General features: G+C 46.7%; 1 protein-coding gene across 8 annotated transcripts in view; it reads left to right on the plus strand.

Annotated features, from left to right (window-relative positions):
- CDA (cytidine deaminase) overlaps positions 1 to 21,582 on the plus strand; it is a 37,034-nt gene extending 15,452 nt beyond the window's left edge. For all 8 annotated transcript variants that reach the window (XM_029066617.2, XM_039912102.1, XM_039912103.1 and 5 more), the window contains 3 exons: positions 8,293 to 8,404; positions 16,440 to 16,497; positions 20,791 to 21,582. In XM_029066617.2, the coding sequence (XP_028922450.1) occupies positions 8,293 to 8,404; positions 16,440 to 16,497; positions 20,791 to 20,904 (284 nt within the window). In that variant the 3' untranslated portion in view covers positions 20,905 to 21,582. The remainder of the gene's footprint in view (positions 1 to 8,292; positions 8,405 to 16,439; positions 16,498 to 20,790) is intronic.
- The last annotated feature ends 4,854 nt before the right edge of the window (positions 21,583 to 26,436 follow it).

The following is a 26,436-nucleotide window of genomic DNA, read 5'->3' on the forward strand; positions in this document are numbered from 1 at the left end:
CCCCTTTTACACAGTGTTCTGAGGCTTTACAATGAGCAAGATACTCTGTCAACATAGTTTTCCATCCAAGCCATGCAGGACTGAGCCGAAAGGATAAAAATCCTAACCCCACCTGTCCTCCAGTCCTGGTTGAATCCCTGGAACCACTCTAGGAGTCCCCAGAACCGTTCTGGTGTTCAAAAGGGCAGAGCGGGACCATCTAGAAGTCTACTCTGCCACTTACCACTTCCACCCAGCATCCTACTCTGTGACCTCGGGCCAGTCACTGAACTTCTCTGAACCTCAGTTTCCTAATTTGTCCAAGGGAGATAAAATATTTGTCTCCTACAGGGTGAGCCCTATCTGGAACAAGATCTGTATCTGATCTGATTACCATGTTTCTACCCCAGCGCTTGATACTATGCCTGGCACCTAGTAGGCAAATACTATTTTTCTGTTGTTCTGAGTGCCCAGCTGGTGGAGGTTAATGAGCACAGGTCAAGACACTGAGTTAGTGGAACTTGAGGTTACCAGTCAGTCTGGTTTTCAGATGGCCTGCCTCTTGTCTGGTTCTGATTCACTATGGGTCAGTTTTGTATGTCATGGGGAGCAGTGTGGCCTAATGGAAAGAGCACAGGCCTAGGAGTCAGAGGGTGTGCACTCTAATTCTGGCTCTGCCACTTATCTGCTGTGTGACCTTGGGCAAGACACTTCCCTTCTCTGGGCCTCAGTTCCTTCATCTGTAAAATCTGGAATTAGGACTGTGAACCCTAGATGGGACAGGGATTGGGTCCAACCGAGTTGCTTGTCTCCACCCCAGCGCTTAGTTCAGTGCCTGGCACATAGTGCTTAGCAAATATCATTATTATTAGTAATATTATTACCTCACCTGCAAAATGGGGAGTAAGACTGTGAGTCCCAAGTGGGACAGGGACTGTGTCCAACCTGATTATCTTGTATCTAGCCCAGCAGTTAGAAAAGTGCCTGGAACATAGTAAGCGCTTAACAAATACCACATTTATTATTATTTTAGGCCAAGGGTCTTCTGGCTACTGAGGTCTGCCATTCGGACACTGTGCCAGGCTTTCCATCAACCCAGAAGGGGAATATAAAGACCTTGGAGCAAGTGGTGGTAGGCAGGGGGTGTTCAGGCATTCCCCTGGAGAAACATTCTATCATCATGCAAAAATCCATGTCCTTCCCAAAAAGAGAAGCAGTGTGACCTAGTGGATAGAGCCCAGGCCTGGAAGTCAGAAGGACCCGGTTCCAATCCAGGTTCTACCACTTGTCTGCCGTGGGACTTTAGGCAAATCACTTAACTTATCTTTGCCTCAGTTACCTCATCTGTAAAATGGGGCTTAAGATTGTGAGCCCTATGTGGGACACGGACCGTTTGTAACCTGATTAGCTTGTATCTACCCCAGCCCTCAGTACTGTGCCTGGCACAAAGTAAGCAATTTAGCAGATACTATTTTTTAAAAATGGCTCTGTGACATCATCGTTATTATCATTATTATTGTATTAAGTGCTTACTATGTGTCAAGCTCTGTTCCAGGCACTAGGGCAGATACAAGTTAATCAGGTTGAACACAGTCCCTGTCCCACATGGGACTCATAGTCTAAGTAGGAGGAGGAACAAGCATGGAAACCCTATTTTACAGTTGAGGAAACTGAGGCCAGGGAAACAATAATAATAATTGTATTATTTGTAAAGTGCTTATTATGTGCCAGCTGCTGTACTAAGCACTGGGGTGGATACAAGCAATTCATTCATTAGTATTTATTGAGCGCTTACTATGTGCAGAGCACTGTACTGAGTGCTTGGAATGGACAAATCGGTAACAGATAGAGACAGTCCCTGCCCTTTGACGGGCTTACAGTCTAATAAGGTTGGACATAGTCCCTGTCTCACCTGGGGCTCACAGTCTCAATCCCCATTTTACAGATTATTCATCCATTCAATCGTATTTATTGAGCGCTTACTGTGTGCAGAGCACTGTGTTAAGCACTTGGAACGTACAGTTTGGCAACAGATAGAGACAATCCCTGCCCTCTATCCCCTATGCCATGCTGAGGTGACTTACCCAAGGTCACACAGAAGACAAATAACAGAGCCAGGATTAGAACCCAGGTCCTCTGACTCCCAGGCCCGTGCTCTTTCCACTAGGCCACACTGCTTCTCTGATGCCCGGCATGACACGTGTGACAAGACGTGCATTCCCCTGACCGGTGAACTGCTGAGGCATCAGTGACCACCCCCTCCTGCGAACTTCTAACCGCTTTAGGGCCCAGCTCAGTGACATACTTGTAAACTCAGGGAATGGGTTATTTAATTATCCTTTTCTTTCCAAACACCTAGTACAGTATGCTGCACCCGAAAACATTCCTATTACTGCTATTACTTCAAGCCCCTGACTTCCCTGAATCTGATCCGGCCATCCCATTTTATCTTAACTCCCGTCTGACCACAATAATAATAATGTTGGTATTTGTTAAGAGCTTACTATGTGCAGAGCACTGTTCCAAGCGCTGGGGTAGATACAGGGTCATCAGGTTGTCCCACGTGAGGCTCACAGTCTTAATCCCCATTTTACAGATGAGGTAACTGAGGCCCAGAGAAGTGAAGTGATTTGCCCATAGTCACACAGCTGACAAGTGGCAGAGCCGGGATTCGAACCCATGACCTCTGGCTCCCAAGCCCAGGCTTTTTCCACGGAGCCACACATCTGCATTCTCACCTAGCCCCAGTGATTTGAGTTCCTTAATTGAGGGGAGATTAATTTATCGGTACTATTTCTTCCTGTCTCTTGGTTCTTCCTCCTGCTAATGTTTAAAAGTATTATTTTGTTTTGTCTCTCCTATTAATATTGTAAGCTCCTTGCGGTCAGGAGCCAGGTTCTGTTGAACTTTCCCAAATAATGAGAGAGGCACTGTGGCCTAGTGGTAAGAGTACACACCTAGAAATCAGAGGACCTGGGTTCTGATGCCGACTCTGCCACTGTGTGAGCTGGGGCAAGTCACTAAACTTCTCTGTGCCTCAGTTACCTCATTGTAAAATGGTGACTGAGACTGTTAGTCCCATGCAGGACATGGACTGTGTGTATTTTGTATCTATCCCAGAACTTAGTTCAGTGCTTGGCACATAGTAAGTGCCCAGTAGAGGCTCAGTAAATACCATGGATTGATTTACCAGACTGATCCCAAACCCCAGCATTGTGTCAAAGCTCACTGCATAAAGTTGAATTTATAGGTAGCTCTTAAAGAAGCTCCAATTGGAGTTTGAGTGATCTCCAGCACCACCATCTAGAAATGGGCTAGCTCAACATGGCCTAATAATGGCAAGAGCCCGGGCTTGGGAGTCACTGGTCATGAGTTCTAATCCCAGCTACTCCGCTTGCTTACTGTATGACCTTGGGCAAGTCGCTGAACTTCTCTGTGCCTCAGTTACCTCATCTGTAAAATTGGGATCAAGACTGGGAGCCCCACGTGGGACAGGGACGGTGTCCAACTTGATCACCTTGTATCTACCCCAGTGCTTAGAACAGTGCTTGGACACTGTAAGCGCTAAACAAATGCCATAATTATTATTATAGTGAAAGGGAAACTCTTTAAGAATGGGGGTGGTCCTTTCTTTGTTCTAACTGGCTCTGAAGCTCCTTGCCTGCCCTAAGATCCAAATTAGAGATCTGCCCCCACATTTCACCTGCATCCGCTCATTCTTCACCCACATCCGGCCAGTACCAACAAAAAATGGCTATTTGCCTAGCCCAACCCCCACACAAAAAAGCTACTTGCCTGACCCAGCCCACAGCTTTGCTAAAGGTACCTACCAGTACTCGGGGGTTCACTAACTGTGGGCATTGCAGGGTGTATTGTACCCTCCCAAGCTCTTAGTACAGTGCTTTGCCCAGAGTGAGCACTCAAACACAATTGAATGGAGTAATAGCAATTAAATGACTCGTGTGTACAGTGCACTGTAGTTAAACTCTGTATTAAAAATTCACAGGGGAGAGTTGGACACAGTTCCTGGCCCTCCGGGGTAAGGTGAGGAGGGTTTGGCAACTAACACAATAGGAAAAGTGAAATAATATAATGAAAGGACTTCATAAAAGGCAAAGGATGGATAGTAGTAAAGAAAGTGTCCATGTATCCTTCTATTGTACTCTCCCAAGTGCTTAGTACTGTGTTCCACATACCGTAAGCATTTGGTTAAATACAATTGAATGAATGAATGAAAAAGGGAAGCTTTAGGGAGCTCAGAGGGCTGTGATCAAAGTCTTCAAGAGTCCAGTCACATCCAAAGATTCCCAACGTTTTAAGATTTGAAGAGGGCTCACACTGCTGCAGCTTTATTAACAATAATACTGGTATTTGTTCACTATTGGCATTTACTGTGTGCAGAACACCGTATTGTACTTTCCCAAGCACTTAATACAATTAGTAGTCCCACTGTAGGTGGTAAGCCGCTACTATGTGCCAAGAAGGGAAACAGCCTGGACACGGTCCTTGTCCCACATGGAGCTCAGAATCTAAGGGGGAGGGAGAACAGTTATCTCAACCCCATTTTACAGATGAGCAAGCTGAGGCATAGAGAAGTGAAATGACTTGCCCAAATCACACAGCAGGCAAGTGGAGGTGCCGGGGTTAGAATCTAGGTCTTTGGGCTTGCAGAGTTTGACTCAGGACTGAACCCCTGTCAGAGAAAGTAAGGGTAGTTGGGTCATTTTGAACCAATCAGTCAGTCGTTGGTATTTATTGAGCATTTACTCCATGTAGAACAGCCTTGGGGGACAGGACCTGGGGGAGGGACTGTGGCTGTATGTCCCAAGTCCTGGGTTCTAATGCCGACCTGCAACTCTGAGGATTCCGGCTCTGCTACTTGTCTGCTGGGTGGCCTTGGCAAGTCGCTTCAATTCTCTGTGCTTCAGTGACCTCATCCGTAAAATGGGGATTAAGACTGTGAGCCTCTCGTAGGACAGGGACTGAGTCCAACCTGATTAGCCTGTATCCACCCCAACACTTAGTACAGCACCTGGCACGTAGTAAGCGCTTAACAAATACCATAATTATTATTAGTGTACTAAGCACTTGGGAGAGTCCAAAGCAACAGAGTTGGTAGAAGCATTTCCTGCCCACAGGCAACTTGCAGTCCAGAGGGACAAACAGACATTAATATAAATAAACAAGTTATGGATGTGGACATAAGGTGCTGTGGGGCTGAGGGTGGGGAAACTATTAATAATGATGATATCTCTCAAATGCCCGGTGGATACAGATCAAAATGCAATTCTGACTTTTCAGAATGTCAGAGACCGAGGATTAGGCAGGGAAAGGCCAGAAAGCAAGGTAAATCCCCATTCTATATCTGGTCTTTTTTCTTTCGGCCTCCATAGCCCTCCACTGGCTTAGCTCAACAAATGAGGGGGTGACTTCCCGGGAAGCCTGGTTCCTCTACGCCATCGATCAAACACTGGGATTTATTGAGCGCTTATTGTGTGCAGAGCACCATGCTAAGCGCTTGGGAGAGTACACTACAACAGAGTTGGTAGATACGTTCCCTGCCCGCAGTGAGCTTAAAGTCTAGAGGGGGAGACAGACATTAATATAAATAAATAGCGGATAAGTACATAAGCGCTGTGGGGCTGAAGGTAGCTGGCTACCGTGGAAAAAGAGTAGGAAACTCACAAATTTCTTTTTTGTCTTTCTGCTCTTTTACCGACCCTCCCGGCCCTGCCATTCACCCTTCTGGGGCAGAGGGTTCTATGCAGGGTTATAATAATGGTATTTGTTATGTATTTGTTAAACCCTTAATCTGTCCCGGGCATTGTTCTAAGTGCTGGGGTAGATACGGGATAATTGGGTTGGCAGCATCCCTGTCCCCCACTGTCCTAATCCCCATTTTACAGATGAGATAACTGAGGCACAGAGAAGTTAAGGGACTTGTCTGCTATGTGACCGAGGGCAAGTGGTGGAGGTGGAATTAAAACCCATGACTTTCTGACGCCCAGGGCCATGCTCTATCCACTAGGACACACTGTTTCTCTAGGGTAGAAGCAAGAAGGAGAGGCCCAGACGGCCAGTGTTGAGGGTGGGAAGGGTGGATGACACGAGCATTCCGATTTTTCAACTTGACCCACATCTTTGCTGTGCGGACCCCCGGGGTTGGGTTGGTGAATTTTGGCTGTGCCAATCTCTTCCCTGAGCAAGTGAGCGGTGCTGAGAGCCAAACTCAACTCCCCAGGCGTCAACTGCTGGGTTTTATACCAATTTCTCTGGAGTAACTAATTTTTGTTGGAACACAAACCTGGAAAACTGACATGAAACCTTGTCCCTGGATATCAATCAATGGTGTTTAATGAGTGTTTACTGTGTGCAAAGCCCTGGGAAGCAGCGTGACTTAGCGGATAGCACTTGGGCCTGGGAGTCAGCGGGACATGGGTTCTAATCCCGGCTCGGCCACTTTTCTTCTATGTGACCTTGGGCAAGCCACTTCGCTTCTCCGTCACCTGATCTGGAAAATGGGGATTGAGTGTGAGCCCATATGGGACAGTAACTGTGTCCAACCTCATTAACTTGTATCTACCCCAGTACCTAGAACAATGCTTGGCACATAGTAAGTGCTTAACAAGTACCATGATTATTATTACTAAGTGCTTGAAAGAGTACAAGACAATGGAGTTGATAGGCATGTTCTCTGACCAGTTTACCGTCTAGAGACTTCACAGAGTCTCTGGTCAAAATGACTTCATTGGGAACTTCAAAATGGATGCCTAATTTCTTGTTATTTGTTCTGCTACTGTTTCTCACACATGACTGGTGAGAATGTTTCCTTTAAACACTTACAGCAGGCTGTTCTGTGTAGGCCTTTGGGATGCCCCACGTGGGACAACCTGAATACCTTGTAACTACCCCAGGACTTAGAACAGTGCTTGGCACATAGTAAGCGCTCAACTCCCCAGGCATCATTATTCTTGATAATGGTATTCATCATTATTATTATTATTGACTTTGGGCAAGTCACTTCACTTCTCTGTGCCTCAGTTACCTCATCTGTAAAATGGGGATTAACTGTGAGCCTCACGTGGGACAACCTGATTACCCTTTATCTACCCCAGCGCTTAGAACAGTGTTCTGTACGTAGTAAGCGCTTAACAAATACCAACATCGTTATTATTATGCCTGCATGATTGAATTGCCATGTAGGAAGTCAGGCTATGTGGCCCCTAAATACTGGTAAAGCACCGAATGTATCTGTGAGTTCATTCAATCATTGTCGTATTTATTAATAATAATGTTGATATTTGTTAAGTGCTGACTATGTGCAGAGCACTGTTCTAAGCGCTGGGGTAGATACAGGGTAATCAGGCTGTCCCACATGAGGCGTGTTTAATGTCTGGAAAGCACTGTACTAAGCGCTTGGGAGAGTATGATATAACAGATACATTCCTGCCCCCAAAGAGCTCACAGTCCAGAGTTGACATCCAATTTATGAGCAAAGAATTAGAGCAGGAAATTCTAGTTAAAATTTGCTAAATTCCAGGTAATCTAACTCTAGAGGTGATGGTTAGACAGTAAATTAGTTTCAAAAAATCTCCATTGTCTGCCTTTCTATAGACACTTGACACTGATGTCAAATATTGGGTTGTTACAGAACAATGCATTGTCTGTGTTTCCTCTGAACCCAAAAGGAAGGAAATGCTTGGCGTGTCCTTATTGTTTCTCTTCAATCTTTGTGAAATCTTTCCTGCCAAGACAACAAATTGCATGAATTTTGCAACTCTTCTTGTTCCTCGTTTCTTCTTGAGCAATCGATCACCTCTGCTGAAACAGCCACATGGAAGTAAATGGCACGAATGATTTTCCCTTGACTCAGGTCTTAATTAACTCATACTATCATCCCTCTGTACCCCTCGTGGTTTTCTATTGACTTAACAGCACGGTGTAGTGGATAGAACCTGGAGCCTGCGAGTCAGAAGGTCATGGATTCTAATCCCGGCTCTGCCGCTTGTCTGCTGGGTGACCTTGGACAAGTCACTTAGCTTCTCTGTGCCTCAGTTGCCTCATCTGTAAAAGGGGGGATTAATAATAATGATATTTAAGTGCTTATTATGTGCCACACACTTTTCTAAGTGCTGGAAGTGTGAGCCCCACGTGAGACAACCTGATTACTACTGTATCTACTCCAGTGCTTAGAACAGTGCTTGAAACATAGTAAGCGCTTAACCAATACCTAAATTATTATTATTAAGGCCACAGGATTCCCTCTCGGCTTCAGGGAGCCTGCTGACCAACTGCATATTTTGTATTTGCCAGGGTGCAACGTAGAAAATGCCAGCTTCCCTCTGGGCATCTGTGCAGAACGCACTGCCATCCAGAAGGCCATATCAGAAGGGTACAAGGAGTTCAAGGCCATGGCTGTTGCCAGGTGAGTGGGGGTGTTAATAATGTTGGTATTTGTTAAGCGCTTACTATGTGCTGAGCACTGTTCTAAGCGCTGGGGTAGACACAGAGGAATCAGGTTGTCCCACGTGGGGCTCACAGTCTTAATCCCCATTTTACAGATGAGGTAACTGAGGCACCGAGAAGTTAAGTGACTTGCCCAAAGTCACACAGCTGACAAGGTTGGGTTTCTACAGAATTTAGTAACTTTGATGGAAAATGGGGGGACTATCATTATTATTATTATTATGATATTCAATAGTATTTGAGTGCTTACTGTATGCAGAGCACCGTACTAAGTGCTTGGGAAAGTACAATACAACAATAAACAGTGACATTCTCTGCCCACAATGAGCTTACCATCTGGAGGTGGGGAGAGAGACAGAAATAAAATGACAGCTATGTACATAAGTGCTGTGGGGCTGGGAGAGGGGGAAGAGCAAAGGGAGCAAGTCAGGGCAATGCAGAAGGGAGTGGGAGATGAGGAAAAGTGGGGTTTAGTCTGGGAAGGCCTCTTGGAGGAGATGGGCCTTCAGTAAGGCTTTGAAGAGGGGGACAGTAATTGTCAGGCGGATTTGAGGAGGGAGGGCGTTCCAGGCCACAGACAGGACGTGGGTTAGGGGTCGGTTGTGAGGCCGGTGAGTTCGAGGTACAGTAAGAAGGTTAGCTCCAGAGAAGCGAAGTGTGTCGGCTGGCTTGTAGTAGGAGGAAAAACGAGGTGTGGTAGGAGGGGCCGAGGTGATGGAGCGCTTTAAAGCCAATGAAAAGGAGTTGGGGGTTTTTTTTTGATACAGAGGTGGATGGGCAACGACTGGAGGTTTTTGAGGAGCTGGGTGACGTGTCCTGAATGTTTTTGTAGAAAAACGAGCCGGGCAGCGGAGGGAAGTATAGACTGGAGTGGGGAGAGACAGGAGGTTGGGAGGTCAGCAAGGAAGCTGATGCAGTAATCCAGGCGGGATAGGATGAGTGACCGTATTAACACGGTAGCAGTTTAGATGGAGAGGGTATGTATTTATGGTTTTAAAAATTCCACTTTTCCTCCCCTTAAAACCACTCTCCAACTGAAGAGGTATTTCCCAGCAACTTCAGGTGCCTCTGGGCAAAGAGAAACTAAAAAACAGGGCTTCTACATGCACAAATTCACCCCTGGACCAAGACTTCCCAGGAGAGGCTGTGTAGTCTAGTGGAAAGTCAGTCAGTCGTATTTATTGAGCACTAACTGTGTGCAGTGCACTGTGTTAAGCGCTTGGGAGACTGCGATACAACAATAAACAGACACATTTCGCTGCCCACAGCATGGGGCTGGGAGTCACAGGACCTGGGTTCTAGTCCTAGCTCTGCCACTTGCCTGCCCTGTGGCCTTGGGCAAGCGCTTAGTACAGTGTTCTGCACACAGAAAGCGCTCAGTGAATACGATTGAAGTTATGTCACTTCTCTTTGCCTCAGCTATTTCATCTGTCAAATAGGGATTAACATACAGTAGAACTGGGACTGTGTCCAACCCCATTATCTCGTATCTATCCCAGCCCTGAGGACAATGTCTGGCCAATAGCAAGTGCTTAATAAATAACATTTAAGAAAAAATAAAAAGGATCAATTCCCCCCTCCCCTAGGAGATTGGACCAGCCCCTGCCTCAAATGATTCATTCACTTGCCTTTTTTGAGAGCTTCCTGTGTGCAGAACACTGTACTAACTGCTTGGAAAAGTACAATAAACAGTGACAATCCCTACCCACAACGAGCTCATAGTCTAGGGGGAGACAGACACCTATACAAATAGCCACAGGCAAAGTCAACCAGATTAATGTTCAGACTCTCAGGCAAATTCAACCTGAGGTAATCTGCTCAGTAATAATAATAATGTGGTATTTAAGTGTTCACTATGTGTCAGACACTGTGATGATGATAATAATGATGATATTTGTTAAATGCTTACTATGTGCTGAAGTAAGCGCTAGGGTGAATACAAGCAAATCATGTTAGTCACGGTCCCTGTCCCATGTGGGGCCCACAGTCTCAATCCCCATTTTCCAAATAAGGTAACTGAGGCACAGAGAAGCCAAGTGATTTCCCCAAGGTCACGCGGCAGAGCCGGAATTAAAACCCATGACCGCTGTACTAAGATCTGGGGTAGAAGCAAGGTAATCGGGTTGGATGCAGTCGCTGTCCCTCGAGAGGTTCACAGTCTTAATCCCCATTTTACAGATGAGGTAACAAAGGCCCAGAGAAACTAGGCCTCGCTGCACTATCCCCTGAGCCTCATCCCCTGCTAGCCCTCCCTTCCTCCCAAAATATGAAATCCTGGATTGAGAGAAGAAAGATCTGGTTCTAATCCCAGCTCTGCCCTTCCTATGCCTCGTGACCTGGAGTCAGTCAGCCCGAGGAAACAGAGAATAGGGCCTCAGGACTCAAGACTTTTCTCTACCAGCACGGCATTAACATGCTTTCTGGAAACCTCAGCCCCATCTGCTCCTGGAGCCAGTGGTTTGAGACCTCTGAGATGTTGGGCAAGTCACTTGCTTCTCTGGACCACAGTTCCCTCATCTGGAAAATGGGGATTAAGACCGTGAGCCTGATTTAGTTGCATCCACCCCGGCACTTAGACCAGTGCCTGGCACATAGTAAGTGCTTTAACAAATATTATTATTATTATCCTTGAACTCCCTCCTTTGGGTGGGTGAGAAGCCACAGCCTTGGACTCCTGGCTTGTCCCAGTCCCCGTCTTCTCCCCCTTTCCAGGATCGATTCTGCCTCGAGCAAACATATTTCTCTCTTGGCAAAAGGAGAGTCCCAATTTGTGCTTCCCCCTGCCACCCCAGCAAGGATGCCGGGAGGACCTGTGATGAGCGATCGTCTTCACCCGGGAGTGGAATTGTTTAAGCGATTACTGTCGGCTGTGGGGGATGATCTTTGAGAGCCATATAAAACTCTCTTCCTACCTGGGGACCTTTTATTGGTTTCAAATAGGAACCGTAAGTGCTGGGAGGTCCCACGAAGCAGTCCGGCCTAATGGAAATAGCACAGGCCTGGGACTCAGAAGGACCTGGATTCTAGTCCCTGCACCACCACTTACTCTTGGGTGACCTTGGACAAGTCACTTCACTTCTCAGTGCCTCAGTTTCCTCATCTCTACAATGGGGATTCAACACCTGTTCTCCCTCGAACTTAGATCGTGGGCCCCGTGTGTCTGACCTGATGAATGTCTCTACCTCAGTGCTTGACATGTAGTAAATGCTTAACAAATACCATTACTATTATGATTTTTGGTAACCGTTGGGAATGACCTTTCTCCAGTGTGAGTCCATCATGGAGTCAAAAGTCCAAGATGCCCTGGTTCTCTTCTTGGGGTCTGCTTGGGAGAAGAGAGGGGCTTTGAGAGAGACCATTTCCTGATGTTCCCCGGGCGGCATCTGCAGTGGCCGAGGAAGAGCTTCTGACCAGCCAAAGTCCCGGATATTCTGTTACGGAGACACAACTCAGCTATACATAGCCCTGGTCCGTGACTGGATTTCATATCCTGTTGTCAGCTCTGCCTTGCAGCAGAGCAAATTAGGAAGTGCTGGGAACATCTCGTACCAATGGACTGAAACCAGGATGTGAATTACACTTTGCAGAAAATGCATTTTCAATAGCCGTATCCAAGAAATTAATCGTATTCAGAAAAACAAGTCCAAAGTCACAGAAAGGGTAAGGGCCAGGCAGCGTTACGAGGCTTAGAAGTTTATGAACGGACGACTCTCCGGCTGCTTATCCACTTGTGGAGATGAATGTTTCCAGGGATGATTTGCCAATGTCTTTACATGAAATCATCATCGTACGTGCTGCTGGGTTGGGCTGATTCAGAAATTCAGCACTTATGGCTCTAACAATTTGTTCATTGTGATCACAGATTTGAAAAGCTGTAGAAAATGCCACAGACCCGCAAACGGCAAAAAGGTCTCGGTCAAGGGCCTGAGCCATTTTCCGGTCATTTAAAGCAAGTGAAGCACCAGATGAATCGAGGCGTCGCTCTGGGCTGGATGCAGACTCGTTTCTAGGACGGAGTTTTATAATAACAACTGTGGTATTTAAGCACTTACTATGTGCCAGTCATCATACTAAGCACCGTTGTAGATACAAGAAAGTCAGGTTGGACACAATCCCTCTCCCACATGGGGTGTGCAGTCTTAATCCCCATTTTTTAGAGGAGGTCACTGAGGCACAGAAAAACAGTCGTCTGTCCAAGGTCACGCAGCAGACAAGTGATGGAGCGGAGATTAGAACCCAGGTCTTTCTGACTCTCAGGCCTGTGCTCTACCTACTAGGCCACACTGCTTATGCTTTGCTCTGCTGGGATACAACCCTGGGCAGTCTGCCGGTGGCTTTCCCAGGTCAGAGAAGAGCAGGGTGCTGCTGCTTCCGTAAGCAAAGTCAGAAGGGTGATTTTTGACCTCCTGCCCAACTTCAGCCTGCAGTATGAAGGCGAAGACAGCTCCCAGCAGAGTACAGAGGAACCACTTCCTGCTCCACCCACCCAGTGTTTAACGCAACTTGCCTAGCCTGAAAAGGCAGCTGGGGTCAGCTCTGAGCAACCCCAGAGGTAGAAAACAGAGAGACAAGAGCTGCCTCCAAGTCAAGCATCTTAATAATAATTATTATTATTATTATTATTATTATGGCATTTGTTAAGCACTTACTATGTGCAAAGCAGTGTTCTAAGTGCTGGGGAAGATATAAGGTAATCAGATTGTCTCACGTAGGGCTCACAGTCTTCATCCCCATTTTACAGATGAGGGAACTGAGGCACAGAGAAGTTGTGACTTGCCCAAGGTCACACAGCAGACAAGTGGCAGAGCTGGGATTAGAAGCCATGACCTCTGACTCCCAAGCCTGTGCTCTTTCCACTGAGCCACGCTGCTTCTCTAGTTATTATTATAGAATTATTATTCTATAATAATAATTATGGTATTTGTTAAGCACTTACGGTGTGTCAGTCACTGTTTTAAGGGCTGGGGTGGATACTGGCTCGGTGGAAAGAGCACGGGCTTGGGAGTCAGAGGTCGTGGGTTCGAATCCCGGCTCTGCCACTTCTCGGCTGTGTGACTGTGGGCAAGTCACTTAACTTCTCTGTGCCTCAGTTTACCTCATTTGTAAAACGGGGATTCAGACTGTGAGCCTCATGTGGGACAATATCTACCCCAGCACTTAGAACAGTGCTCTGCACATAGTAAGCGCCTAACAAATACCAACATTATGATACAAGCACGTCAGGTTGGACACAGCCCCTGTCCCACGTGAGACTCACGATTTCAATCTCCATTTTACAGATGAGCCCGTTGTGGGCAGGGTTTGCCTCTCTTTGTTGCCGAATTGTACTTCCCAAGAGAAGCAGCATGGCTCAGTGGAAAGAGCCTGGGCTTGGGAGTCAGAGGTCATGGGTTCTAATCCCAGCTCTGCCACTTGTCAGTTGGGTGACTTTGGGCAAGTCACCTCACTTCTCTGGGCCTCGGTTCCCTCATTTGTAAAATGGGGATTAAGACTGTGAGCCCCACGTGGGACAACCTGTCACCTTGTATCTATCCCAGCGCTTAGAACGGTGCTTGGCACATAGTAAGCTCTTAACAAATACCATCATTATTATTAGTAGTAGGAGTACAGTGCTCTGCACACAGTAAGCGCTCAATAAATACGAATGAATGAATGAGGGAACTGAGGCACAGAGAAGTGAAGTGACTTGCCCAATGTCACACAGCAGACAAGCCGGGATTAGAGCCCATGACCTCTGACTCCTAGGCCTGTGCTCTATTGAAGTCCACGCTGCTTCTCAAGTCCCATCCTTCTCCCCCGGGGTCTCGGCATGCAGTTTCTGGTCCCTACACGGGTGGAGTTTTAACACATCTGTTCATTTATATAAGCCCACCCCAAATTGACTCAGGCAGCCCCCCCCTTGGCCCTCCCAAAGTTGGTCCCCATCTCCACTGGTGCAAATCCTTAGTCCCTGACCCATCCATCGGGTTTCCTGGCTCTTCTCGTTGGTGAGGGAGCAGGAAGTTGGCATCCCTCGGTCTCCAGTGGTGTCCGTTCATTGCTCGTAATCCCTCCTCCAGGGGTCCCTTTGATCGTCACTTCATGGCCTGGTCTGCCATCTTGGAGTCACATGGCCTGGCGGGAGGCGCGTACCCCCAAAAAACCAAAGCACTGGGGAAATTCGGCACTAGGATCACTCTCAAGCTATGATGGGAGGGAGTTAGTGTCATCCTATGGCAGCAGCGGCTCCAGCCTGAATGACCTGTATCTACCCCAGTGTTTAGAATAGTGCTTGGCACATTGTAAGTGCTTAAGTACCATGATTGTTATTATTATAGTACAGTAGTGTTAGTAAACACACTGCCTGCCTGCAAGAGGGAGACAGACATTGAAATGGCCTGGTATAAAGCTAGCTATAAAATCTGAATAAAATCCACGGTATTTATTGAACACTTTTATGAGCAGAACACTTTCCTAAGTGCTTGGGAGAGTAAAATATATAAAAGTCCTTCTGGGCTGACAGGGTAAATAGCAAATGTTTAAGGGTACAGATCCAAGCATATTTCATTCATTCAGTCTTATTTATTGAATGCTTACTGGGTGCAGAGCACTGTACGAAGCGCTTGGGAGAGTACGATACAATAAACAGACATATTTCCTGCCCGCAGTGAGCTCACAGTCTAGCGCATAGGTGGTGCAGGAGGGCAAGTGAGACAGAGTAGAATTCCGTCCTGCCTCTGGCCTGGAAAGCCCTCCCTCCTCAAATCCGATAGCCACTCTCCCGCCGCTTCAAAGCCTTATTGAAGGCACAACTCCTCCAAGAGGCCTTTCCAGACTAAACCCCATTTTTCCTCATCTCCCACTCCTTTCTAGGTTGCCCCCTGACTTGCTCCCTTTGTTCTCCCCCCCACACTCAACCCCACAGCCAATATATATATATTTGCAATTTTATTTATTTGTATTAATGTCTGTCTCCCCCCTCTAGACCGTGAGCTCATTGTGGTCAGGGAACGTCACTATTTATTGTTATATTTTACTATCTCAAGCACTTAGTACAGTGCTCTGCACACAGTAAGCGCTTAATAAGTATGAATGAATTCTCCTCAATGAATGCTATTTGTCGAACAGTCTCTCCCCTTCTAGACAGTGAGCTCCCTTATGGGATGAGAACATGTCTACCGACTCTGTCGTCTCCCAAGCACTTAATACAGTGTTCTGCACACAGTAAGCATTTAATAAATGCTAATGATTGATTGAGTACAGGTTTATCAGATTTATCGTGCGTCTACTCCAGTGCTTAGAACAGTGCTTGACACATAGTATGTGCCTAACGAATACCATAATTGCTATTATTACAGGTTGAGCTCAAAGCACTGTACTAAGCACTTGGGAGAGTACGACAGAAGCCAGACACGTGCGTCTCCTGCCCGCAAGAAGCTTACAGTCGAATGATCCATAATGACCTGCAGTCTACTCAGACCAGGAAACTGGGCCACGACTTCCTTGGGGGCCTCAAGGCTATGGTTCAGAACAGAAAACAAGAAAAGTGCTTCCCTCCTTCTTTGTTCAGATTTAAATAATAATAATAATTGTGATATTTGTTAAGCACTTACTCTGTGCCAGGCACTGTACTAAGCGCTGGAGTAAATAGAAATTAATCAGGTTGGATACCAACCATGTCTCACGTGGGGCTCACAGTCTTGATACCCATTTTACAGATGCGGGAAGTGAGGCACAGAGAAGTCAAGTGACTCATTTTTTCATAAGTCCCGAAGAATTAGTTATCCCAAGAAGATTATTTTTTGATTGCCTTGCACCAGTCTCCCAAAATTTATTGCAGAAAGCAGATAGGTGGGCTTCTTCCCATCTGGACGCTGTGCGTATGAATCATGAATCTTTTAGTGGATTCGCTCCTAATGTGTTGCTCTCAATTTTGAAATGCTTGGAGCAGATGAGGCTACGACCTATGCTTTTGATGTCATATAAGATGTGAATTTTCTGCTTTCCTTCCCCAGTAACAAGCAAGATGATTTTGTGGCACCATGTGGAGCCTGCAGGCAAGTCATGAGAGAGGTAAGCAGCTCCTTTTTTCCCTGCTTTCCATCTTCCACAAGCATTTATCCTCTTCCAAGAGAGGCTCCTCCGTAGCCAGAGATGGAGCTACGCTTCTGAGCTGTGACATATTATGGATGTCGACAACGCACCTCCCCAAGCTGGAAAGAATCCACATGCTGAGAGCAGCCGAGTCAAGAAATAAACATTTGAATCAAAAATGCTTTCCGTGGAGCGGTAAAGAAACCCTGTGGCTTACAGGGTTAGCTTGGTTTTCCTTGGGGTTCTGATGCACTTGATATGCACACATACAACTCTCTTAATTTCCCTTTGGCTCAGCATCATCATCATCATAATTGTATTTAAGAGTTTCATTCATTCATTCAATAGTATTTATTGAGCGCTTACTATGTGCAGAGCACTGTACTAAGCGCTTGGAATGAACAAGTCGGCAACAGATACAGTCCCTGCCGTTTGACGGGCTTACGGTCTAATCGGGGGAGACGGACAGACGAGAACGATGGCAATAAATAGAGTCGAGGGGAAGAACATCTCGTAAAAACCGATGGCAACTAAATAGAACCGAGGCGATGTACAATTCATTAACAAAATAAATAGGGTAATGAAAATATATAAAGTCGAGCGGACGAGTACAGTGCTGAGGAGATGACAAGGGAGGGGGGAGGAGCAGAGGGAGATGGGGGGAAAAGAGGGTTAAGCTGCGGAGAGGTGAAGGGGGGGCGGTAGAGGGAGTAGAGGGAGAAGGGGAGCTCAGTCTGGGAAGGCCTCTTGGAGGAGGTGAGTTTTAAGTAGGGTTTTGAAGAGGGGAAGAGAATTAGTTTTGGCGGAGGTGAGGAGGGAGGGCGTTCCAGGACCGCGGGTTATTATGTGCCCAGCACTGTATAATAAAGCACGGGCCTGAAAATCTGAAGCTCATGGTCTCTAATCTTGGCTCTGTCATTCATCTGCTGTATGACCTCAGGGAAGCCACTTTACTTCTCTGGGCCTCAGTTACCTCATCTGTAAAATGGGATTGAGACTGTGAGCCCCATGTGGGACAGGGACTGCGTCCAACACAATTTGCTTGTATCCACCCCAGTGCTCAGTACAGTGCCTGGCACATAGTAATCGCTTAAGAAGTACCGTAATTGTTATTATTATTGTAGATACAACATAATCTTTGGTCAAGTCACTTAACTTCTCTGTGCCTCAGTTACCTCATCTGTAAATGGGGATTAAGACTGTGCACCCTACGTGGGATAACCTTATTACCTTGTATTCCCGCCCCCCCACCCGCCCCAGCCCCCTAGAGCTTAGAACAGTGCTTGGCACATAGTAAGCACTTAACAAATACCAATATTATTATTATTACTAGAATCAGGTTAAACACAATCCCTGCCCCACATGGGGCTCACAGTCTAAATAGGAGGGAGAACAGGTAATGTTATCCCCATTTTCCAGATGAGGAGTCTGAGGCCCAGAGAAGTTATGTGACTTGCCTAAGGCCACACAACCAATCCATTGTATTTACTTAGTGCTTACTCTGTGCTGAACGCTGTACTAAGAGCTTAGAGGAGGGCAATATAACAGAGCTGGCAGACGTGTTTCCTGCCCACAGTGAGTTTACAGTCTAGAGGGGGAGACAGACATTAATAGAAATAAATAACGGGAATGTACATAATTGCTGAGGGCCCAAGGGAGGGGTGAATAAAGGGTGCAAATCCAAGCATGAGAGAGATGCAGAAGGGAGTGGGAGAAGAGGAAATGAGGGCTTAGATGGGGACGCAGTCAACAGGTGACAAAGTTGGGGTGAAAACCCAACTCTTTCCACTAGGCCCTGCTCCTACATTTAGCAAAGGACATTTACCAGCTCCAAAAGTTCAGTCCTTGGAACTCCTACAGTTCAGATGCCCCGAAACATCGACTAACCTATTCCAACCGCATTCCTATGGCCTCGGCATCCTTTCAGAGATACTGCTTTGCCTCTGGTCTTTCACCTCTCCGGAGGAGCCGGGATTCAAATTATAAGTTCCTCCTTCCCACTGCTGTGCTTTCCCCAGTTGCTGAACACCCGTCCTAACAAGCCGGGCCTCAGCACGGGCTTGAGAACAAGTAGACCGGCTTTAAAGAGAAAATCTAATTTGAAACCAAAAATGCGAATGAAAAGGAGAGGATTCTGAGCTAGGTGCCACCAGGAGCCGGGACTGGGATTCTTCTAATTTGGCCCTGCCCCGACCACTACAAGAATGATTATCTTGCCAAATGGAAAAATTCCCCTTCTCAGAGAATTAATCTCAACACCGATGACTATCGAAGCGTAACGAGCGCTCAGTGAGGGATGAAGGCCCACGTCCATCTCTTGGACGGAAAGTGGTAGGTGAAGTAACTGCACAGAAGCTCCATAAATCAGCCAATGGTACCTACTGAGCGCTGCTTATGTGCCAAGCACTGTACTGGGTGCTTTCTCTGCAGTATAGGATAAGAGGTTAGAACCCAGGAGAAATGGCACAATTATTTCTTGGGAGTTTGGCATTTTTTTAATAATAAGTTAGTATTTGTTAAGCGCTTACTATGTGCAGAGCACTGTTCTAAGCCCTGGGGTAGATACAGGGTGATCAGGTTGTCCCGCGTGAGGCTCACAGTTGATCCCCATTTGACAGATGAGGTAACTGAGGCACAGAGAAGTTAAGTGACTTGCCCACAGTCACCCAACTGGAGATGCCTTTCACCTTCCTAGTTTTCTCTGAATTCTCCACTCTGAGAATTCAAAGAAGAATTCGGGAATGGAGCCCTGTTTTGAGTGGGAAGAGGTGCGGGAGGGAATTGCAGGCCGAGGACGGAGCAATCGAACAGAGCCGCCCGCATAGGTCACTGTTAGGCTCCTCACCCTCCCTACCTCCAACTCCTGGCTACCTTAATCAGTGCTTTCCCTGAAGTGTAGGACAGGGAGTCTAAGGGTAAGATATATTTATTTCTAGGGCATTTTTGTTGTTTTTTTTAAAAAAAATAATTGGAGCTCTCTTTCACCTTTTAAATTTTCTCTGAATTCTCCACTCTGAGAATTCAAAGAAGACTTTGGGATCAGAGCTCTGTTTTGAGTGGAAAAAAGCCCAGGATTGACTTTCAGGCTGAGGATGAAACAATTAAGTAGAGCTGCCAGCGTGAGTCATGAGTCAAGAGAAGCAGCATGGCGCAGTGGATAGGGCACCGGCGTGGGAGTCGGAAGGTCATGGGTTCTAATCCCGGCTCTACCCTTTGCTGCGTGACCTCGGGAAAGTCACTTCTCTTCTCTGGGCCTCAGTTTCTTCATCTGTAAATTGGGGATTGAGACTGTGAGCCCTATAGGATCAGGGACTGTGTCCACCACAATTTGCTTGTGTCCACCCCAGCATTTAGTACAGTGCCTGGCACATAGTAAGCACTTAACAAATACCATAATGATTGTTATTATTATTATGGCCTGGCTCCTTCCCCACCTCCCCATCCACCCGGCTGCCTCAATCATTCATATTGATTGAGCGCTTACTGTGTGCAGTGCACTGTACTAAACATTTGGGAGAGAACAGTACAACAGGGTTGGTAGATACGTTCCCTGCCCACAACGACCTTACAGTATAGAGGTCATCTGCTCCGACAGTTGCCGACTGTGAGCAGGGAGGGGATGAATTAGAAGGGCCAGAAATCTTACTCACCCTCCAACCCCTTCCTCTTGCAGTCTCTAGAATCCCTTATTCGATCATAATAACGATGATATTTGTTAAGCGCTTTCTATTTATTGCCATTGTTCTTGTCTGTTCGTCTCCCCCGATTAGACTGTAAGCCCATCAAAGGGCAGGGTCTGTCTCTATCTGTTACCGATTTGTACATTCCAAGCGCTTAGTACAGTGCTCTGCACATAATAAGAGCTCAATAAATACTATTGAATGAATGAATTGCCAGGCACTGTTCTAAACTCTGGGGTAGACACAAGATAATCTGATTGGACTCAGCCCCTGTCCCATCAAAAGGCTCACAGTCTTCATCCCCATTTTACAGACGAGGGAACTGAGCCACAGAGAAGTGAAGCGACTTGCCCAAGGTCACACAGCAGACAAGTGGCAGAGCTGGGATTAGAACTCAGGTCTTTCTGGCTCCCGGGACCGTGCTCTACCTACTAGGCCACACTAGAGCCATCAAGTCATCTTAGAGCTTTGCCTAAGAACTGCTCAGCTTATTTCTCTTTTCATCCTTGCAGGCCTCTCAAATCTACGATGGCCCTTGTTCTTACAGAATCTTTGCAGTGATTTTTTTATGATTCCCTTGCCTCTTTTCTAGTTTGGGAAAGACTGGGCTGTCTTCCTGGCGAAGCCAGATGGTTCCTATATCACCCACAGTCTTCAGGAGCTGCTGCCGTTATCGTTTGGCCCGGAAGACCTGAAGAATCTCTGAGTACCAACCGTGGAAGATTGCTTGAAGCCCTTTCCCTCCTCCTGGGAGTGGATTGATCACCATCATTACTCAAACCGGATCAGAAGGACCTGGGTTCTAATCCCGGCTCCTCCGCTTGTCTGCCGGGGAGAATGGGGATGTAAAAATGTAAAAATGGGGATGAAGACTGTGAGCCCCATGTGGGACATGTATTGTGTCCAGCCTGATTACTTTGTATCTACTCCATTGCTTAGAACAGTTCCTGCCACCCAGTAAATTCTCAACAAATACTATTAAAAAGCCCTGTACTAAATGTGTTTTCTGGCTTAAGAGGCCCTCTGCATGTTCCAGAGATGTGTGAGTGTGTGTGTGTGAATATATATATATATATATATATGTATAGATATATATAGAGAGAAAGAGGTGTATGTGAATATATGTAGAGAGAGAGAAAGGTAGTATATGATTTATGTGTGTGTCTTTGTGTATGTGTGTGTTTTCAAATCCCTGAAGACTTTTAACGTATACTGCAATATTGGAACTGAGAGAGCAGTCTCACTACGATCCAAGGCCGAGGCCTCTACAGTGTAAACTCGTTATGGCAGAGAATGTGACTGCTAATTCTACTGTATTGCCCTTTCCCAAGCGCTTAGTATAGTTCTCTGTACCTAGTAAATGCTCAATAAATACCATTGATTGCCTGAAGAGACCTGCCTGGAGTTGCAACTGCCGAGCCAAACGGAAAGGTTAGCAGGTTTAAGGTTAAGGCTGTGGGATTATCAGGGCAAGAGGTGGATGCCTGAAGAAGCCAGGGTGGTTCTTATGACAGTCATCAGGCCTATCGCTTCCCCCTGGCCTTCACTCTTATCACCTCATTCCTCCCCACCATTCGCATTCCCAGAGCCAAGGGCCCCAGAGTCTCTGAAGGAGCACCCCATCTCTCTCCCTCTGTCTTGGAGGGGCTGATTATTTCCTGAGCTCACCTCCAAATCCACCCAGGGGCTCTGTGCTGTTGCTTCCCGATCAGCAGTGCATGTGACCCGGCCCTTTCGGAGTGACTTTCTAATTATAAACATCACAGAACATCCTGTCTGCAGGAGCTGGCCTCCAGCTCATTTTGTTTTTGACCACCACGTGCGTTTCCTTGGAGGACTACAGCAATCCGTCCCTGCAAAACAAGAGTGTTAAACAAGGACGGGAAAATGGCCGGGAGCATGAGGCTATTGGTTGACCTCCCACCAAGCTGATAGAGATTCAGGATTCTCAGACTTCAACTTTCCACCAAACGTGGAAAACGGGGTCTTCTACATTCTTGCCTTAGCTGTTCCCTTAGCTGATATGTTACCGGGCTTTCTGAGTTGCAGATCCATCCATCAGTGGTATTTACAGAGCTCTTAGTGAGTGCGGAGAACTGTATTCAGCATTTGGGAGAAAAACAATAGAACGGAGTCGGTAGGAACGGTCCCTGTAGATGAATTGTAGTAACATTTATTGAGCACCCAGTTGGTGCAGTACAGTGCAGTGTGCCGCCCACTTGGACGGTGCAGAACGAAGAAGGGACACCTTCCCTGCCCTCAAGGAACTTATCAATCAATCGTATTTATTGAGCACTTACTGTGTGCTGAGCACTGGACTGAGCACTTGGGATAGTACAGTATGGCAATAGAGTGACAATCTCCGCCCACAGCCAGCTCACAGTCTAGAGTGGGGGAGACAGACATCAGTACAACTAGACGTCAATATAAATAAATAAAATTGCAGATATAAACATAGGTGCTGTGGGGCAGAGCGAGGCGGGAAGAGCAAAGGGAGCAACTCAGAGCGATACAGAAAGGAGTGGGAGATGAGAAAAAGTGGGGCTTAGTCTGAGAAGGCCTAAAGGTAAGACAAACATAAAACTATTTACAGTTTACTATTTACTATATACTATTTACTATTTAGAGTGGCCAAAATAAATGCATTTGAGCAGACATATATAGGTGAGGATTCCTGGATAATTGATTCTGAGCTCTGCCACGGAACTCAAACGTGCCACATCCACTCGGAAGCCATTTCACCGCCTCCAAAATGGAGAGAGAACTTTGTTCGGGAACACCTGTAAAGCCCCTGGAAATGTCCACACAGGTGGCCACCTGATAAGCTGATGCGGTAGAATTAGAACTGGTGAAGGTAACTGCAGAAAAGAAAATGGTAGGCATTTCAAGACAGCATTTGACTCTGGAAGTGGTGTTTATTATAATAATAATATAATAATTATGGTGCTCGTTAAGCACTTTGTATGTGCCAAGCCACTGTTCTAAGCACTAGGGTAAATACAAGTTAAGTTGGACACAGTCGCTGTCCCACACTGGGCTCACACTCTTCATCCACATTTTTTACAGATGAGGTTACTGAGGTACGGTGAAGTGACTTGCCCAAGGTCACGCAGCAGAGTGAGGCAGAGTTGGAATTAGAACTCACGTCCTTCTGACTCCCAGGACCATGCTCCAAACCCAGGGTTCTGGCTAGCGTGCCATCATAACGAATGAGAAGAATTGCATGCTAAGGATTTCCAAATTCCTCATCCTCAGTGTGGTATAAAAGTGAATAAAGTCATGCTGTTCCCCATGCCAGGCTTGTAAGGGTTTACAGAATCTACTGCCTGAGTATGAATTGAGAGGAATTCCCTCTACCCATACGGTTCAGAAATCTATAGCGTTGCTAAAGATCCTTTCTACAGTCCCAAATTCCCCTGAAAATAAATCGTGCATCCTGTACACACAAAGCAGAGATATCAATATTAACAGAAAAATCCAAGCTATCAGATGTTAGGCTCGCAGTGCATTGACTGAACACTAAACAGTAAGCTCACTCTGGGCAGGGAATATGTCTGTATATTGTATTGTGCTCTCCCAAGCGCTGAGTACAGTGCTCTGCACACGATAAGCGCTCAATAAATACGATTGAATAAATTTGATTGAATGAATAAATGCATAAAAGACTTGACATTCAGAGGGAGTAGCCTAGTTGTAGACATTGGGATAGGTGTTGAGAAACTGTAGTAGATGGTGAGCTCAGGACCACGGAGCGTTGGTCAGGGAAGGCTTTCGGTGGGATCTGAGCTTTTAGAAGGGATTTAAAGAGAAGGGGTGTGATTTGGTAAAGGAGAAGGGGCTGGAGCCTTCCTGACAGAGGGATGGGATGAATTTTTTAGAGAAACAACATGGCCTAGTGGAAAGAGCACGGGCTTGGGAATCAGAGAAACTGAATTCTAATCCGGCTCTGCCACTTGTCCGCTGTGTGACCTAAGGCAAGTCACTTAACTTTCCTGTGCCTCAGTCACCTCATTAATAATAATATTGGTATTTGTTAAGCGCTTACTATGTGCAGAGCACTGTTCTAAGCGCTGGGGTAGACACAAGGGAATCAGGTTGTCCCACGTGGGGCTCACAGTCTTCATCCCCATTTTCAGATGAGGGAACTGAGGCACAGAGAAGTGAAGTGACTCGCCCACAGTCACACAGCTGACAAGGGGCAGAGCCGGGATTCGAACCCATGACCAGTGAGCTCCATGTAGGACATGGTCTGTGTCCAATCTGAAGCTACCCCAGGGCTTAGTACAGTGACTAGCAAACACTTAACAAGTGCTTTAACAAATACCTGAAAAAAGCTTGGCTCCAGAGAGGGCGAGGGCAGAAGAGATTGCAGACACTGTCCATTCTGCCTCGGGCATGATTTGGGAGATAAGAGGGAGGCAGCTAATTCAGTCTGGAAGCTGAAGGGCAAGAATTTTAGATGCCCCAAGCAGTAATTGGGAGCCACCCAAGATGTTTCAGTAAGGAAATGAGGCCCACAGATTGACCTTCGAGCAAGCTGACTTGGGCTGCTGAGCTTAGGTTAAACAGGAGACTAATAATTATTGTATTTGTTAAATGCTTACTATTTGCCAAGCACTGTACTAAAGGCTGGGGTAGAAACAAGACCCGAGTCCCTGAGGCTCACAGTCTAAGCAGGAGGGAGAATAGTTATTTAGTCCCTACTGTCTAGGTGAGGAAGCTGAAGCACTGAGAAGTGAAGTGACTTGCCCGAGGTCACTCAGCAAACCAGAGGCAGAGCCGGGATTAGAACCCAGGTCCTCTGACTTCCAGGCCGGCGCTCTTTTCACTCGGCCGCGCTGTTTCCCTGGATTCCTTCTGAGGAATCCAGAGGATTTTCCACGAGGCCACGCTGTTAGGAAGTAGCCTAGTGGAGAAGGGAGAGGCGTGGGCAACGAGCTGCATCATGGCCTGGTGGAAAGAGCAGGGCCCCGGGAGTCAGAGGACCTGGGTTCTAATCCCAGCTCTTTTGCCTGCTGTGTGACCTTGGACAAATCGCTTAACTTTTCTGCGTCTGTTACTTCATCCGTAAAATGGGGACTAAGACTGTGAGCCCTATGCGGGATGTAGACTGTGTCCAACCTGATTAGTTTGTATCTATTCCAGTGTTTAGTAAAGGGCCTCTCACAGAAAGCACTTAACAAATACCATTTAAAAAAAAGAGAGATCTGCAAGTTGGCTGTTGCTGGAAGTAGAAGCAGAGAAGCAGCGTGGCTCAGTGGAAAGAGGCCGGGCTTGGGAGTCGGGTCATGGGTTTGAATTCCGGCTCTGCCACTTGTCAGCTATGTGACTGTGGGCAAGTCACTTAACTTCTCTGTGCCTCAGTTACCTCATCTGTAAAATGGGGATGAAGACTGCAAACCTCACATGGGAAAACCTGATTACCCTGTATCTACCGCAGTGCTTTAGAACAGTGCTCTGCACATAGTAAGCACTTAAATAGAGAAGCAGTGTGACTCAGTGGAAAGAGCACAGGTTTGGGAGTCAGAGGTCATGGGATCGTATCCCAGCTCTGCCACTTGTCAGCTGTGTGACTGTGGGCAAGTCATTTCACTTCTCTGTGCCTCAGTTACCTCATCTGTAAAATTGGGATTAAGACTGTGAGCCTCACGTGGGACAATCTGATTACCCTGTATCTACCCCAGGGCTTAGAACAGTGCTTTGCACATAGTGAGGGCTCAACAAATACCAACATTAATATGTCCAAAACTAAGCTCCTTATCTTCCTCCCAAGCCTGTTCTCTTTCTGACTTCCCTATCACTGAGGACGGTACGACCATCCTTCCCGTCTCTCAAGCCCGCAACCTTGGTGTCATCCTTGACTCAGCTCTCTCGTTCACTCCACACATCCAATCCGTCACCAAGACCTGCCGGTCTCACTTTTATAATATCGCCAATATCCACCCTTTCCTCTCCATCCAAACGGCTATCTTTCTGGAACGGGCGCTCATATTATCCCGACTGGATTATTGTGTCGGCCTTCTATCTCATCTCCCTTCCTCCTGTCTCTCCCCGCTCCAGTCTATCCTTCACTCCGCTGCCCGGCTCATCTTCCTGCAGAAACGCTCTGGGCATGTCACTCCCCTTCTTAAAAACCTCCGGTGGTTGCCTATCAAGCTCCGCACGAAACAAAAACTTCTCACTCTAGGCTTCAAGGCTCTCCATCCCCTTGCCCCCTCCTACCTCTCCTCCCTTTTCT

This window comes from Ornithorhynchus anatinus, chromosome 5 (genome assembly GCF_004115215.2).
Source record: "Ornithorhynchus anatinus isolate Pmale09 chromosome 5, mOrnAna1.pri.v4, whole genome shotgun sequence".
Taxonomy (NCBI): domain Eukaryota; kingdom Metazoa; phylum Chordata; class Mammalia; order Monotremata; family Ornithorhynchidae; genus Ornithorhynchus; species Ornithorhynchus anatinus.